Source organism: Salvia hispanica, chromosome 5 (genome assembly GCF_029641045.1).
Source record: "Salvia hispanica isolate PSC_SH4W2 chromosome 5, Shi_PSC_v1, whole genome shotgun sequence".
Taxonomy (NCBI): Eukaryota; Viridiplantae; Streptophyta; class Magnoliopsida; order Lamiales; family Lamiaceae; genus Salvia; species Salvia hispanica.
The window spans coordinates 46,236,169-46,252,696 of NC_142696.1; the positions used below are offsets into that span (position 1 = coordinate 46,236,169).

Genomic DNA, 16,528 nt, shown 5'->3' on the forward strand with positions numbered 1-16,528 from the left:
CTCGGCTGTACACAAGGCATAAGAAATTATGTCAGCTTCTGCATATCTTGCTGGAGCTCTTCTATTCTCTTCGAGTCCTATCTCTTGCTAGCTGATAATTCCTCAAATCATCAGTGTGTGATAGGCTTTCTTCATCTGTGTCAAAGGTAATATCTATAGATTTTTGAGACTGATCTTCCATATTAATCAGAGGCTCAAGTAACTGATCATGATGCTCCACCTCAATCTGAGTAGAGTCGGACTTCTTCCCATCTTCATCTGGCTTGGCTAGATATGTCATTAGATGCTCAATGAAGGTTACATCTCTGCTAATAACCACTTTATGCTTCCCTTCTTCAACACACCACAACCTTTATCCCTTGATCCCTTTCTGATAGTCCAACATCACATACTTGAGAGTCTGAGCCTCTAACTTTCCCTGCTTGATGTGAACAAAACACTTACAACCAAAGGTTCTGATTTTAGAGTAATCTCCATGTCCACCATACCATTTGAAATATGGAGTCTCACCTTGCAGGCTTGTAGATGGACATTTACTGATCAAATATGTAGCAGTAGAAACAACCTCCCCCCAGAATTTCTTGCTCAAACCTGAGCCAAACAACATGCACCTCACTCTCTCCATGAGAGTCATGTTCATACATTCTACCACTCCATTTTGTTGTGGTGTGCCTGGACTGTTCGATGCCTCATGATCCCATTTTCTTTACAGAAAGCATCAAATTCTTTTTACAGATACTCCAGGCCATTATCTGTCCTCAAGCATCTCAGCTTTGTGCTCTTTTCAGCTTCAACTTCTTTGCACCAATATTTGAATTTCTGAAATGCCTCTGATTTCTCCTTTAAGATGTAGACCCATATTTTTCTACTATAATCATCAATAATAATCATGTAGTACCTTCCACCACCAAAAGTGTTTACTGGTGCTGGGCCCCATAGATCTGAGTGTGCATACTCAAGAGGTGAATTAGAGTAATGAGCACATGTGGGGAATGGTGTCCTCTTTGCCTTTCCATGAACACACTGCTCACATGGATCAAGTTTTGTGGTGACATCTCCTGGGATCAGACCAGATTTTATTAGCTCCTTAATGTTCCCTTCTGTTGGATGTCCTAGCCTCTCATGCCACAACCTTATATAATCATTTATTACTGAATTAGAATCTCCAGTAACAGCTTCTACCAGCAAGTAATAGAGGCTATTTCTTTTTTCTGCCACTATAACAACCTGATGCCTCTTTCTTACCTCCATTCTTCCATCAGATGAACTTAAAGTAAAGCCCTTATTCTCCAATAATCCAAGAGAGACTAGGTTCCTCTTGACCATAGGAATATACCTAACATCACTCAACATCTTAACAAATCTATCATGCATTTTCAGCTTCACCATTTCAATCCCCCTCACATTGCAAACATAGTTATTACCCAACAAAACAGAACCAATAGCATATCATGAAACCAAGACTTATGAGGACACATATGAAAACTACAACCAGAATCCATAATCCATGCACCACTCAAACCACTTTCCATGACATTTAAAATTTATGGTGCATCACATTCGTCAACACAATTAGAAGTGGGATGAGTTGCCTTCAGCCTGCTTCCTTTTCTAGGCATAACAGTCTTTCCTGAGATGTCCAGGCTTTTTACACCATTGGCATGATCTACTCTCCTCTGATTTGAAGTAGAGGCCTTCCCATCAGCCTTTTTCTTGAACTTTCCCTTCTTGAATTTCTTGACGTGGAGACTTTCAGGAACTACTTCGTGGGGTTTTGCAGATCCCTTTTGTAGCTCCTTAGCCTGCAGAGCTGACTGGACCTCAGTGAGAGTGATGGTCTTTTCCCTTCCATAGACCATTGCATCTCTTAGATGATGAAAGCTTTTTGGAAGGACGTTTTATAACATGATGGCCTTATCCTCATCATTGATCTGAACATCAATGTTCTCAAGATCATCCACAGCTTTGTTAAATTCCTCAAGCTGCTCCGCGATTTCTCTTTCTTCCAAGAACCTATATGAGTACAGCCTCTGCTTCATACACAACCGATTGGCTAAAGATTTTGTCACGTAGAGACTTTTTAACTTGGTCAAGACCCCAGCTGCTGTAGTTTCCTTTGAAACTTCACTTAACACCATATCACCAAGGCATAATATCACCACGCTATGTGCCTTAGCGTGAATCTCAGCTAGCTTGGCCTTTGCCTTTTCATCAAGCACTTCATCGGCCTTTTTCTGATCATCCTCCTTTTCTTCCAGCACTGCAGACAATCCTTGCTGGATTAGCAATGCCTTGATCTTCAATCGCCAAAGCCCAAAATCATTGCTTCCGATAAATTTCTCATCCTCCAACCTCGCTGTCTGCAATCGATCCCTTCTCCGGCGTCTTTCCCATAGACGGGTCCAATCAACTTGAAACCGAGAAGGAGATATTTAGAAGTGTGTGAGAGTTCTTGAGGCAAATGTGTGAAAGATCTTATTGAAGGGAAAACAGAGATTACACTATGATCATCTTCTCAACAATGAGCTGAGAATCCACACTGTATACACCTCTAGTTAACTGCCTTTACACGGCTGAATCATGAAAAGAGAAAAGGAACAAACCATAACAGAACTCTAACTGCCTAACACCTTCCAACGGATAACACCTTCCAACGGCTAGTTCAAGATATTTGAACTTGCTTCCTTCTTTCTCTTCTTGGGCTGGACTGGTTATTGGGTTGGGCTACATTATGCACACACTTCTCACAATATTCGATCATCCAAGACATTAAATTCACATAGACATAAAACAATTAATTACTCCTGGCCCAATCTGGACTCATAAATTGTAACTCTATTTTCACGACATCGAAATACGTCTCATTCTTCAATAAAACCTATTTCATTCGCATCGTTCGCGAAGCCGGGAAAATAAAATGTGGTTTCATAAATTAAGATCATTCCAATAAATTCATATCTCTTGGCATTTCGAAAACTTTTATCTTCAATCAGGTATAACGTTAAAAAACAAGACAACATTTGATCAAACGTTGGATGTTCTCCCAAAGTCAAACATAAAAGAAATAGGAAAAATCAGGGTGTTACAATGCATTCCTTAAATATCATAATCTCAAAGCAAAAGGAGTTGTATAACATGGCTGAACTTGTCTCACCATAATGAGATATGATATCGTGGAGCCAGGAAAAACAAACCATCGCTCGTTTTCTTGGAGGACTTCAGCATGATAATTGTAATGTTGTCCAATTGGAAACTTACTGGACATATTATGATGTTTGCAAATTGGCTCGTAGGTGGAGAAACGACAAGAGGATTCAAGTCGAGGATGAAGTTTGGTGTGATGTTCCAATGGATGCTTTGTCACATACTTCTCGGGAAGATCTTGGCAATATGATTGAAACCTATACATGATCATGGCTTTAAATTCTTATACTTTTGTCAAAGATGGTGCAAAATCACTCTAGGACCATTGAAGGCAAATTATGCTTTCAAACCTTCAAGGAGCGAAAGAGGCAACCTACTCTCCAAATCTCGAGTTCACAAGACGATACATGTGCCTTTGACAGCTTATGCTTTTGTGGTTCTTGAAGAAAACGAAGCTGATCATGATGTCCCATGGCAAGTGTACCCTCTTCTTGAGGAATTTTCAGATATGATACTCGAAAAAGTTCCCCATAGACTCCCTCTAATGCAAGATATTCAGCATTCTATTGATCTAATTCTGGGCGCTTCTATTCCTAACAAAGCAACCTATAGGATGAATCCAAGAGAGCACGCGGAGTTGCAAAGACAAGTAGATGAGCTCGTTTCCAAAGGCCATATGCAAATTAGCAAAAGCCCATGTGCTGTTCCAGCTATTCTGTGCCAAAATATGATGGTTCGTGACGCATGTGCATTGACAGTAGAGCGGAAAATAAAATTACCATTAAGTAATGCTTTCCGATTCGTCGTCTTAATGATCTTCTTGATCAATTGGATGACATTAAGATAGGATCAAAGATTGATCTTAGAAGTTGCTACTATCCAATCCGAATGAGATCAGGAGATGAGTGGCTAACATTCAAAACTTGTGATGGTCTCTCTACGAGTGGTTGGTCATGCCACTTGGTCTTTCTAATGTATCATTTATATTAATGTTGTCAAATGAATCATGTTGCCATCTCAGTTGTACACGAGAAGTAGTCTCATTTCTAAAAGTAGAAAGTTTCTCTCTCTTACTTCAATCACGTTCTCTCTATCTTTCTTACTTTACCTATTTTTTTTAACAACTTTGTTCTTACTTTACTAATTTTCATTAAAACTCGTGTCATCCACAAATGGAACTATATTTTGTTGACGGAGGGCTACTTAGAAGGAACTGGTGCGTTTTTAAGAACTTGGGGGTGTCTAGCGTTTGACTACCCAAACTTAGGGGTGTCGTTTGTAGTCCACTCTATATCAAATTGATTAGTATTAATTTTATTTATAATAATACTATACTCATATGCTAGTAATTTATATAAAATGTTTATTTTTATCTCATAAAAATAAAAACTCTTTTCTTTTAGTTTGTCCCCTAAATTTCACTAACGCACCTTTCTTTCTATTTCTCTCTTATTTTATTAATTTTGTATTAAAACTCGTTTTGTTTCAGAAGTTTCTATTTTTAGGAGACGGATGGAGTATGTAATTTGATTTTGTTCATTTTATTTCAAATCAGAAAGATGTATAAATAGATTATTAAATTGACATAGATAGGCTTGTGTGGTATATTAATTGTTATGTAGAATAAAATAATTAAAAATAAATTGATATCACCTGATATAAAGAAGGTTTAAGGCTCTTTGTGAAACAAGTTAGTTTCAGTTACCAAAACACAGTCAATCAAACCCAAGCTGCAAATCTTACGTACTAATTTCATTTAAATAGTACTCCTTCCGTTCCATAGTAATAGGAGCGTTTTTCCATTTCCGTCCGTTCCATAGTAATAGAGTCATTTCCCTTTTTAGTAAAAGTCAATACATTTTTCCACACCTACTTTACTATCTCTTACTTTTTTCTCTCTTCATCTCTCTACCTTTTTTCATTTTCCACTTTATTCTCTCTTTATTTAACTCACCTAACACAATTTTTCTTAATCTCCGTGCCGAAAAGTTTTGCCTCCATTACTATGGAACAGAGGGAGTATCTTTTAGTAGTATTAATTTTAGTGGAAATTCTTTCATTAATTATCTATTAGTAAGAAATAAAATCTTAATTTATTGAAAAAATATAAAACTGTAACAGGAAACTGAAACTGGTTGCCAAGCTGGTTGTATTATGATCTCCAACAGAAAATATGAGCACCAAGAAAGTCAAAAGGAATGTGACACTCCAAACCTATTAAAGGGATGACCAAAAATTTCAGTAAATAATGAACTTGCCAATAGTCACTACGATTCTTCAATATATTAATAATTCGCTTGCATATAATATACAACTTAACTTCAATAAGATAAATGTTTTCTGGTGTTAGTATGTCACTCATCCTGGTTTTTGCCTTTCCTCTTTATTCCGCCTTTACGGCCGCCGGCCCCGCTTTGGTGCCTGAAACCAAGACTTTGTTTAAACTGCAATGGCCTGGATGCTTCATCAGGCAACTAGCAAAGAAGAAAAAAAAGTATTTTACCTCAGCAGAGAATGTTTTCAAGGGATCTCTACTTTTCTTGAATTTTCCTTTGAAACCTCTGCGTTTAGTAGAACCAGTATTTCCCATGGCAGCTCTAGCAAGCTTTACAATCTTGCTAGCTTCTTTCGTTGTTGCATCCAGTAAGTACTCCGGCACATCACGAAGGTGCGAAGCAGGTTCCTTTTTGCTCAGAACTTTGTCATGTTTCAACAGATCTACACAATGAAAAGCAACAGGTATCAACCAACTATCAAATAAGTTGACAAATTTTAAGATTTCAGTTTTACCTAGGTCATTTGGGTTTTCTTGAAAATGAGCTTTCAGCCTACACATATTCAGAAATAAGACAAGCAGCATTCTATGAGAAAACTAGATAACACCAATACTAACATGTAATTGCAGTTCATAACCCAAGTGGTAAAGTAACTCTCTTTAAGCAAAGTCACAAATAGAAGCCCAAGAACCAAACAAAGGTGTGATAAGGAAGAAACTATTTGCTTTTCCCAGAAGAGCTAACTCACTTCTCTGAATTGAGAATTTCATTTCTTAGATCCTGTGCACGTGATTCTCTCACTGCAAGTTTTGTTATGCTCCTCGAAATATCCTGAAATAACAAAAGTGATTCATTAAGCATAATTGACGGATATCTATTTAGGTGTATTGCTAAAGTATTTGGATTGAAAATAACATCATTGACGGATATCTGTTAAGGTCATGCATTAAGCATCATTAAACATCCTGAAATAACAAAATCAAGATCATTGACGGATATCTATTTAGGTATTACTAAAGTATTTGGATTTAAAATAAATAAATCGTGTCTTTCCAAGAATGTGACTCAGCTTTTGGACCATTTAAAAGAAAATAGTTTAGATGGATTGTGTGTGGGGAGTAGCATAGCCTAAGATATTCTACACTGCCTAATTTATACCACAAAGGTTTATAGAGAAAAAGAAAAGAGAATCATGAAAACATAAGAAGAATCACACTGTGAAATACATGAGTATAGCATATTATTCAAGGAATTCTTCCACTTATAAAATGAGCTTTTACTGAAAGAATAATGAATTCAATCTACCTCAGCTCTGTAGCGCAAGGACTCCACAAAATCTTTCCTAGGGAAGGGGAATGGAGCAACAATATATTTTGAGTTATCTGCATCATTTTCTCCCAAAAAAGATTTGATCTCTTCAAAAATTTCCATCTCCTTAGGAGAAACCTATAGATTGGAATTCAGATTAGTGAATCAGATTCCATAATAAATATGAGAAAATCCAGAATATTCAATAAATGTTGCTACTAGCAAATTTGTTTGATTAGGTGAAACAAATAGTAGTAAGTAATAAGTCCTTTTGAAGGTGCAATGGAGATCGCATGAATAATCTTACTAAAGAAACAGATGCACCAGTATTATATGCTCTTCCAGTACGTCCAATCCGATGCACATATCCAGGTGCAGTTTGAGGCATGTCATAGTTCACCACCTATAAAAAAGTAAAATAGCAAAACAATGTGGCATCAATTTGTCAGAAATAATTACCAAATAAACAAGCACAAATTCTGTTGATGAAACAATTCAAAAACACAAATTTGCCATATGATCAGGGTGAATAGGGCAGCATACAGCTTTCAAACAGATAAAGTGGCAAAATCTCAATGTATAAAATTAGGCATACAATATTCTTCATTTCATTTAACACATAAAAGGAGTAGATACTAGATAATATCGATTAGAAGGACACTATCTCAATAAGCCCATCCAGAATGGCATAGATAAACAACCAGAGAATACTAAGCTTAGTACAAGTTGACCAATCACTAGCTCACCGTGTACACATTTTTGAAGTCTATTCCTCTTACTACACCGAATTCTGCATCCAACTTCTTGGGGTGCTTTTTAGATTTTTTTTTCGAAACATGAGTTTCCTTGTCTTTCTTCTCTTCTGCTGATTGACTGTCATCAGTTGCAATAAGGTTATCAAACAGACCAGCATTGAACTCCTGATATAAAAAAAATTAAAAAGGGTTTAGAACTGATGCCGAAAATTAAGTTCTTCTCTCAGTTCGAGTCTGAAGTAATGATTGTACAAGACAATGTTCTACAACAAAAATGAAAAACCTAACATTCAATCGAAAAAGCAAAGAGAATATTTCAACTAGTACCTCAAGAATATGTAGACGAGAATTCTGTGGGAGCTCAGCATTTAAAACTACAGAGTTTATTCCAAACTGCAAGATTAAAACTGTAGTTAGTCTTTTGATCCCTAATAACATAAAATATACAACAATATTGGAACACAGGCACAGCATTGGGCAACACCCAAAGAGTTACTATATTAGAAAACAGAAAGTCGCATTCACTTGGCAATGATGTTTATTTTAGCAATTAATTCTAAAGATAGCAGGTATAAACACAATAGTTATTCTACATGCATATTTAAGTACGAGAATTCAAAATTACATACAAGAGTAGGCAGTTTTTATTTTCATGTGTATCTGCAAGTATTCTTATATCCAATAATCTTTCAATTAGTTGCTTCCCTATGTCTTGTAAGTGATAGAAATGTTTCTCTTCAACTATTCTGATTGTGAATCACAAGATCCACAACAGGCAAAACATATCAAATTACTTCAACAGAATGCACTTTTCTTAGTGCTAATGGTATAAGAATATAATCTTAGAAACATTTCAACTCTTTTTCAATGTTTTGCCAATAAATATTAGAGGCTAGACACTTAGTAAATTGGTAACTTAAGAGGTTTCTTAAATTCATTCACTTTGGGCTTCAATAAAACATCACTCCATATGGTTGAGTAGCGAACCGGTTACCTTTTCAAAGAAAAGCTTCAATCTAAAACTTGTGTCAATGGAATTAACAAAAATCAGCACTTTCTTTTGAATCAGCTCCGGCTTCAAGAGAGCAAGGATATGGATAAGCTTGTCACGGGCGCTACATGAAATCTACACAAGTAATAAGATCAACAACAGGTTCATTGTTAGGCAATAGACCCATCAAACAGGTGGGACTCCAAAGGGTCATTAGTTTACATAGTCGTCAAAAAAATGAATAAAAGAAATAGTAATTAAGTGCACATAATATACAAAAGTTGCATGCCCAGAATAGAAAATTTACTTTAACAAACATGTAGAAAATATAAGATAACTTACATAATATTGCTGAACATTTCTGGGGATGATATCGTCCTTTACGTCTTCCACCTCCGGTAGTGTTAAAATGCATCGATTGTGTAGAATAAGCTTTTTCAGCTTTTCAACATCAGCACTGAGTAACATGCAGGTTAAAGGAGGCGTTAGAGATAGCCATGTTTCTTAGTTCACAAAGTGAGAACAGTATCAAAGCAAATACGCATGGATAGAAAATTACAGGTGATAAGATAATACATTGATGACTGTCATGAAAGAGTGTATTGCATGTCTGCATCTTAAGCGTTTTGTGCAGTATTTACACATAAGAAACACGAACTGATCAATGCCATTAAGTTTATAAATATTCCCAGTACCCAGCTCAGAACATGTCATAACTTCAAAAAGAAATAGAAGCCGATTCCCACTGATCTGGGAATAAGCAATTGTTTTCGGAAAATAAAATGCCAACTTAACGATTTACAGTTTCCAGTAAGTCGATACTCGCGTTGACAAATGACACACATAACAGATTCTAGCCAAAGTATTCCATGGAGCCAACTAATTTCAATTCAAACGGTAAAGGTACAAACCCAAGTAGTATAACCTAATTAGTGGAGCAGCGTTATAAATGAAATAAACCTTGAAGTAGCAGACACGAGAAGGCACTGGCAGCGCTTTGGAACATATTGTGCAAGTGCTTTTATATCGTCCCCACATCCATACAACACCAGAAGATCAGCCTGAGATAAAATATTTAGGATAAATTATTATATAGTGGTGCAATTGGGTCAACATTATGTGAATATGAGATGATGTGCATACCTCATCAAGGACAAGAAATGAAAGTGATTTAGCTTGTAGAATACCATCTTTCAAGCATGTTAGTACACAAGCAGGAGTTGATACAATGATATCAGGAAGCCCAGCCAAGGACGTTTTCTATGAGAGAAAAAAGTAAAAAAAAGTTCCATTCTTTGCCAATTCAGATTAAAATAAGAACTGGTTACATTTACAACAACTTAAATCCAAATTCCAAACTAAATTTACCAACCAATTCAGAAGCAGACATCGAGCTCCTTAGCTGAACAGCTTTTAGTTGCACTCTGCATAGCTCAATAAGTGATGTCACTTCGGAATAAACCTTGACAATTCAAGGCAAATGAATAAACACCAAAAAATAGAGGTAAAAATCTACATAAATTCAAAGAAACATACTTGTTGGCACAACTCGCGAGTCGGAACAAGAATAAACGCAAGATTCGATTTTGAAGGCGAATCAGCGAACAGTTTGTGAAGCAGCGGGAGCAGATAAGCTAATGTTTTACCGGAGCCGGTTTTTGCTCGGGCAACCACATCTTTACCTTCCTGCGTTGCAAAAAGCACAAACTAAGCTAAAAATGAAGTAATCGCAAATTTAGATGAACTGCGAAAAATACACACCATGATGGGAGGAATAACAAGGCGCTGGATTGGAGTGGGCTTCTCGATTGATTTCTTCGATAAGGCACGAACTAGGCGGGCTTCGAGCCCCAATTCTTCGAAGCTCCGCTCATCGTCTCCTACTTCGTCTGCTGTCTTCTTCTCATTTGCCGCTTTGTCTTGCTGGCGTTTTCTTTTCGCCATTGATTGATGGTGGGAGCTAATCTCTCAATAGAATCAAATATACATGCATGGTAAACAATAAAAATTGCTTTTTCACATTCCACAGTTTTTACATCAAAACTAGTTCTGAATATCACGTGTGATGTATAGGAAAAAGGGAAGGAAGAGAAGTAAAAATACAAAGTAGAAAACTTACCGGAAGCGCTGCGGTTAGGAGAAGAGCGCTGCTACGAGAACAAGATATAAATATAACCTAATTTGATTTCTATTAATATTTGATTATTAGTTAATTAGTGGACTGGCCCATATTAATATAATACACATTTTATTGATTAGTTAAAAATATTACACACGTTTTCTTCTGAATTAATAAATATAAATATTAATAATATTGATTGGTTATACTTACATAATTTGGCAGCTTTTAATTTTTAGTATTAAGAATTGTTTTTTTTTAGGCCTATAAATCGACAAAAAAATCTTTAATTTTAAACTAGCATGCATAGATTAATATATTTTTAATATATTAAATTTTAATTTTTAATTAATTTAATATTATCAATGAACAATATGAGTTATATGAGAATAAAAAATCTATACAAATCAATATTCAAACATAATAAATTTGAAACAAATCACATAATATGATGTGTAAACATTAAATCATGGAGTGGCAAGATAAAATTATATCACAATAAAGAATTAACCACAATGAATAATTATTCATCTTAAAACTTCTTCGGAACACAATGAATAATTGTATTTGTTGATAAAATCTACTTATCAACATGTACGAAAATTGAAATATAATTTATTAAATTTCATCACCTGAACATCGTCGGAACATATGCAAGTGAGATCTCGTTGGAATCCTTATAAAATTATCTTTAATTTGATATATTTTTTGCGAAAAAAATAATTTAAATCGAGAGAATTACGTAAATTTAAAGTTTTAAAATGATTTTGATGGGAGATAATTGACATTAATACCTTTAAGTTTATTTAATAATTTTTTTAATTTAAAATATAATTGATGTGACATTATTTCAGTCATTAGATCTTTTAATTTAATGGCTAAGATTTTGTCTTGATTTGTGATGGTTAATTAATTAGTTACCAATCGATCACCCTCCTCACACTAAATATGCTATTAAGTATAACAAACAATAATTAGAACGATACTTGATTTATATAATTGTGGTCTCATTAAATGAATATAAGTTTTGAATTTTAGTTATTTTATATAAATTTTGAATTTTAGTTATTTTATATGGACCTTGTAATATTTTTTTAATATTTTATTACATTTAACTTTTCTTAATAATGTAATGTTTTTTTATTTTAATAAATAACAGATTCATATATAATAGTTATGTTATTGACAAAGTGTCATGGGATTAGTGTGTCATTTAGATAAAATATATAGATATAATTGAAAAGAATAGAAAAGAAGTGAGTGGAAAATATTCTTTTATGTTTGAATTTAGTGTAAATGATTGAAGTAAAATTATTATTTAGTGTGATATTTACACTAAAATAAATTTGAGTTTAGTAGAATGGTTAGATATGCTCTACAAAAGTTTTTGTTGGGCATGAAAAAACAAGAGCAAATATTATCATATAAGGATCCGCATATTCTTATATATACACACGCGTTAGTATAGTTTGGAAAAAGATTTCACTCACACTGAATGATTTGATAATCTTTTTGAAAATATTTACTGCAGTTGATTTGAGTTATAATTGACTTAGATTTATAAAAATGGGCCATATTTTTTTTGGGTTAAATTATTATTATAAATCAAGTAAACTTAATTATAACATAAATTGACTACCATAAATATTTTTCAAAACGTTTCAAACCCTATATTTTAATGCGCAATCAAGTTAATATTTACATTTGAATTTTACAATGAGATTCACTTTTATAATTTATAGTTATATTCAATCAAGTACTTTCCTAAATTAAAAGTTGAACTAAAAAAACAGATACTCAATAAAATAATTAAATGACTATATTTTCAAATTCAAGCAAGTGAATTATTATTTTCCTTAACTATTGTCAAATCTTCTTCTCTACGTACATTTGTATTATATATACATGAATATTCATATCCAAAAATCCAACCAATAGCTGCCAAAAAAATTCAAAACATGTTAAAATATTTGTTAGTATTTCTTGTAGCTTTTTCGTTAACAACAAAAGCTTTTTTTTTTTCCCAAAAAAATCACATGTTTATGAAATTCCACTGCTCATCTAAAGATTTTGGTATAAAAGGCCTCGATCATGGCAGAGAGTTCACATTTACTTTCTGTGCAGTCCCATTATTTACCTCGTTCTCATGTTTATGGAATGGAAGAGATAAGTCTCTTTTAGTGTTTTTGATGCAAATATTTATAAAAGTAGATATGCAAGTAAAAGATGTTATTATCTCTAGGCTTGTAAATTCGGATATCCGCAGGTACCCAAAACCGAAAATTTGGGTACCTGAACCTGAAATCTCAAAAATATCATACCCAAGTACCAAATACTCGACCCGTACGTGAATTCGGATACCCTAATACCCGGTGCGGGTACCCAAACCTAACAAATCGGGTACCCAAAACCCGTACCCGAACCCATAATTTTGGGTTTTGTGTACCCAAAATCCGTCAGGTATTAGGTCGGGATCGGGTATACCCGAAACCTGCGGACTAAATTTGTAGCCTAATTATCTAGTTAGAGATGAAGGTTTTTACCGTACAACTAAATATCCTCCTGAGGCACTCACCGATTTTGTAAAAGTAGCAAATTGGAATAAATAAATTGAGCCATTTATTTTAGTTGTGCTTCCACTTTGTTGTAATCTATCCTTTTTTATACGGACTGTGTCTCATGAATGATAGAACTCCAGTATGATAATTGCCATTTTTAAACATGCATGTTGAGTTGTTTTTTGGATCTATTGGTTTAGCATTGTTTTATTGCAACAAGATTTCAGTAGTTATTGCAACAAAATTTCATTTGATAGTGCCGAGTTCAAAATAGTACCAACACTTGGCTCATCTCTGATACAACAACCAACATTGTTGTAAAACATAGCTACTTAAAATACGAAGGTTCAACAATCAAAGCCCAAGGGCATGAAGCATTATAGCATTCTGCGCGTGCATCCTGTTCTCAGCTTGGGGGAAGACAATGGAGTTCGGGGCTTCAATGACACCGTCAGTGACCTCAACACCCCTCTCAGCTGGCAGACAATGCATAAAATATGCTTTTGGACCCGCTATCTTCATCAGCTTCTCGTCCACCTAACAAATTATCAGGCAGCATGATTTAGAAATCCACGAAACATGATGTATCGGACATGTTCAGGAATTCGCATGTTATGCACTTTTCACTGCATTTGACCACACAATGTAAAGACTTTTCTACAGTGCAAACACATCGGGGTCCCCCTAATGAGCTGACTCAACTGCGGCTTAATTTCAGATATTGATTCTCACTTTCTTTCACCATATAAGTTTGGAATTAACATCTATCAATTAAAGGTACATACCTGGAATCCTTGAAAAGCTGTATGACGGTATTCAGCTTCTTCCTTCTGTCCCATGCTGGCCCAAACATCTGAATAGACAACATCAGCTCCCTTTACAGCTTCTTTGACATCATTAACTATTTCTATTTTGCTGACTCCAGCCTTCATTGCTTTCTTAGCTGTCCTTGCATCAGGTTCGAAGCCTCTGGGACAGGCACAAACAAAGTGGAAAGGAATGATAGATGCCAACAACAGCCAGGAGTGCACAATATTGTTCCCATCTCCAACATAGACAACCTAACATTTACCAAAACAGAGGCACAAAACGTTATCAACCATCATCAGGAAAAACGACACTGAAAGAAGAATGGCCACCTACAAACTAGCTGCACATAGGCTAACCTTTGTCCCTTCAAGTTGACCAACGTGTTCAATGATCGTGAGTGCATCAGCCATAATTTGACAAGGATGGTTAAAGTCTGTCAAGCCATTGATCACAGGGACAGTGGCGTAGTTAGCAAGATCTAGAATATCCTGCAAAACAAAAACACTGATTTAACATACATAGTAAAACAACAGATTTTGAAATAACAGACCAAACTGCAACCAATTCATTTCATTATCCAGCCCTCGAATTAAAGGGACATGCACATTATGGCTGAAGTTGGTAATGTTGAGAAACAGATCGGCGAACAATCCTCCTTAAGCGAATGCATATCGGAAATAGGGAATATCTACTTATTTTAAGAAGCAGGAACATTTAAATACATATATTGGCTTGGCTGTGAGATTTAAGAACCCAAGTCATACAAATATCAATAACATTTTCTTTTTACTAACATACCAGTACGACTCATGGAAATGATCAAATACATGAAGCATAAACATTTTCTATTATTATACACACGCCTACAATGAAATACATTTTGGAATGTAGAGTAAACAAAAAGAAGCAAAAGATTAGACAAAGGTTCATCTTCAGGAAAAACAAGAGGGCTTTGACATTACAACCGAGACAGTAGAAACCAAAGTACACGTGCATTCAGAAGTTGGATGCCCCTATGTAATTACTCACCAGCATACCTGATGAGCAAAAACTCGTGCCATAATGATGTCATTATAGCGAGACAGTACGCGAGCAACATCGCGAGTTTCCTCTCTCTTACCCATTTGGATATCATCAGGCCCAAGGTACAGAGCATGCCCTCCGAGCAAATGAAAGCCTGTCTCAAACGAGACTCTTGTCCTCATAGACGGTTTGGCAAATATCATAGCCATAGTTTTTCCTTTAAATGGGAGGTATGTCCTTTCTCCTGATTTAATAAGAGCCTTGACCTCCTTGGCCCGATCCAAGATCTTAAAAATAGTCTCCTTGTCAAAATCATCTATGTGAAGGAAATCTTTAAGGCCTAATTCCGCTGAAATATCAAATTCATTTCCAAACATCAATAGTGATAATCTGTAACTGTTGCTAGCATATCAAATGAATTAGAAATCGAACTTTTAACACCTAGAAACATACATTTTCCATCAAATGAAGAAATATTGAGCTTTGACTTCACTAGGATAAAATTATTCCCCCCAAAATTGAAAAATATCAAGGATCATCAGTGAAGAACATCGGGAGAGGAAAAAAAGGCGCGAACCTTTAAGATTGACAGAAGACGAGGGCGGCGCAGAAGAAACAGCCTGGCACGAGATTCGTTGAGGAATTGCAGGAGTGGATACAGAGACGCTGGGGAATCGGAGGAGGTTTTTAGCACCGCGCGAGTGCGAGGACGACGATGAGAGCGGAGCTGATTCCGGTGAGGAAACGGAGGAGAGGTGGCAAGAAATGGTCGCCGCCATTGATTTGGGTTTGAGTGTGGTCTACTGGTTAGTGAATTTGTTGGTGTGATTTGGTAGGGATGAAGTCAATTGATCCCAGCTGATATCAGCCATTTCTTGCGGGGAAACGACGCCGTTAAAGTTAAAAAAGTGTATACTAGTACGTAGGAGTACTTTTATAGTTTTATTATCTTATTCTTTCAATAAAGTGGAGTACTATAATTATAGTTTGTAGGTTAAAATAAACATCTATGGAACGAATTTGCGAATTTAAACTATACATGATCTCAACTAGCCATAAACCAATAATATTTGTAAATCGATTTGCTTTTTCGTTTTTATACATAAGTTTTAAAAAACTTAAAGGGCTCATGCGATACGATGTTCATTACTAGAAATGAGATCCAATCATGACAATAAAGCTGGTGGGCATTTACCAAACTATCCATCAAATTTTTGGATTTCCCTCCATTCACATATTGCATACAAAAGTTTATCGGTATCCTTAATTCTACATGTATACCCATTTCGCCGTTCTTGAATAAGGTTGGATCTAACAAGTGCGATTTGTGTGTGCAGTCTTATATCCGGCCGCTAAGTGGAGGGGCCATAGTCCGGCGAGGACATAAGCTTGGGTAGTTGACTTTTTTCGTTTTGCCGCTTTAATCGACGGAAGGGGTAGAAGAAGGAACTACGAGTAAATGATAGGGACATATTTGTCCGAATGCATGGAAGGGACTTGCGTGTTGTCAGCCAAATATGAAACACCATAGTCCATCAACTATT

At 35.5% G+C, this 16,528-nt stretch overlaps 1 protein-coding gene and 1 pseudogene across 2 annotated transcripts; both read right to left on the minus strand.

The window, feature by feature from the left end:
• Positions 1-5,335: 5,335 nt before the first annotated feature.
• On the minus strand, positions 5,336-10,534 carry LOC125190811 (DEAD-box ATP-dependent RNA helicase 16-like; annotated as a pseudogene). Its single transcript, XR_016130500.1, has 15 exons — positions 10,236-10,534; positions 10,011-10,160; positions 9,847-9,936; positions 9,618-9,734; positions 9,435-9,535; positions 8,817-8,931; positions 8,478-8,609; positions 7,811-7,876; positions 7,475-7,648; positions 7,036-7,131; positions 6,726-6,866; positions 6,169-6,251; positions 5,935-5,972; positions 5,648-5,862; positions 5,336-5,565 (listed from the first exon to the last, which is right to left on the minus strand). The product of XR_016130500.1 is annotated as a DEAD-box ATP-dependent RNA helicase 16-like (transcript).
• Positions 10,535-13,381: 2,847 nt separating this feature from the next.
• Positions 13,382-15,866, minus strand: LOC125186235 (ornithine transcarbamylase, chloroplastic-like). The gene is made up of 5 exons (XM_048082588.2): positions 15,562-15,866; positions 14,999-15,333; positions 14,318-14,449; positions 13,937-14,212; positions 13,382-13,688 (listed from the first exon to the last, which is right to left on the minus strand). Exons 1-5 carry the CDS (start codon positions 15,761-15,763, stop codon positions 13,506-13,508), a joined length of 1,128 nt encoding a protein of 375 aa, XP_047938545.1. The 5' UTR covers positions 15,764-15,866; the 3' UTR covers positions 13,382-13,505.
• Positions 15,867-16,528: the final 662 nt, after the last annotated feature.

What these genes read in the sequence shown, in the direction of transcription:
- LOC125186235 (XM_048082588.2), bottom strand. Translation starts at nt 15,763, where the DNA reads ATGGCGGCGACCATTTCTTGCCACCTCTCCTCCGTTTCCTCACCGGAA. An exon ending in CACGAGTTTTTGCTCATCAG is followed by an intron (nt 14,450 to 14,998) that starts GTATGCTGGTGA and finishes TTTGTTTTGCAG; the next exon opens with GATATTCTAGATCTTGCTAA. An exon ending in CAGCTTTTCAAGGATTCCAG is followed by an intron (nt 13,689 to 13,936) that starts GTATGTACCTTT and finishes ATAATTTGTTAG; the next exon opens with GTGGACGAGAAGCTGATGAA.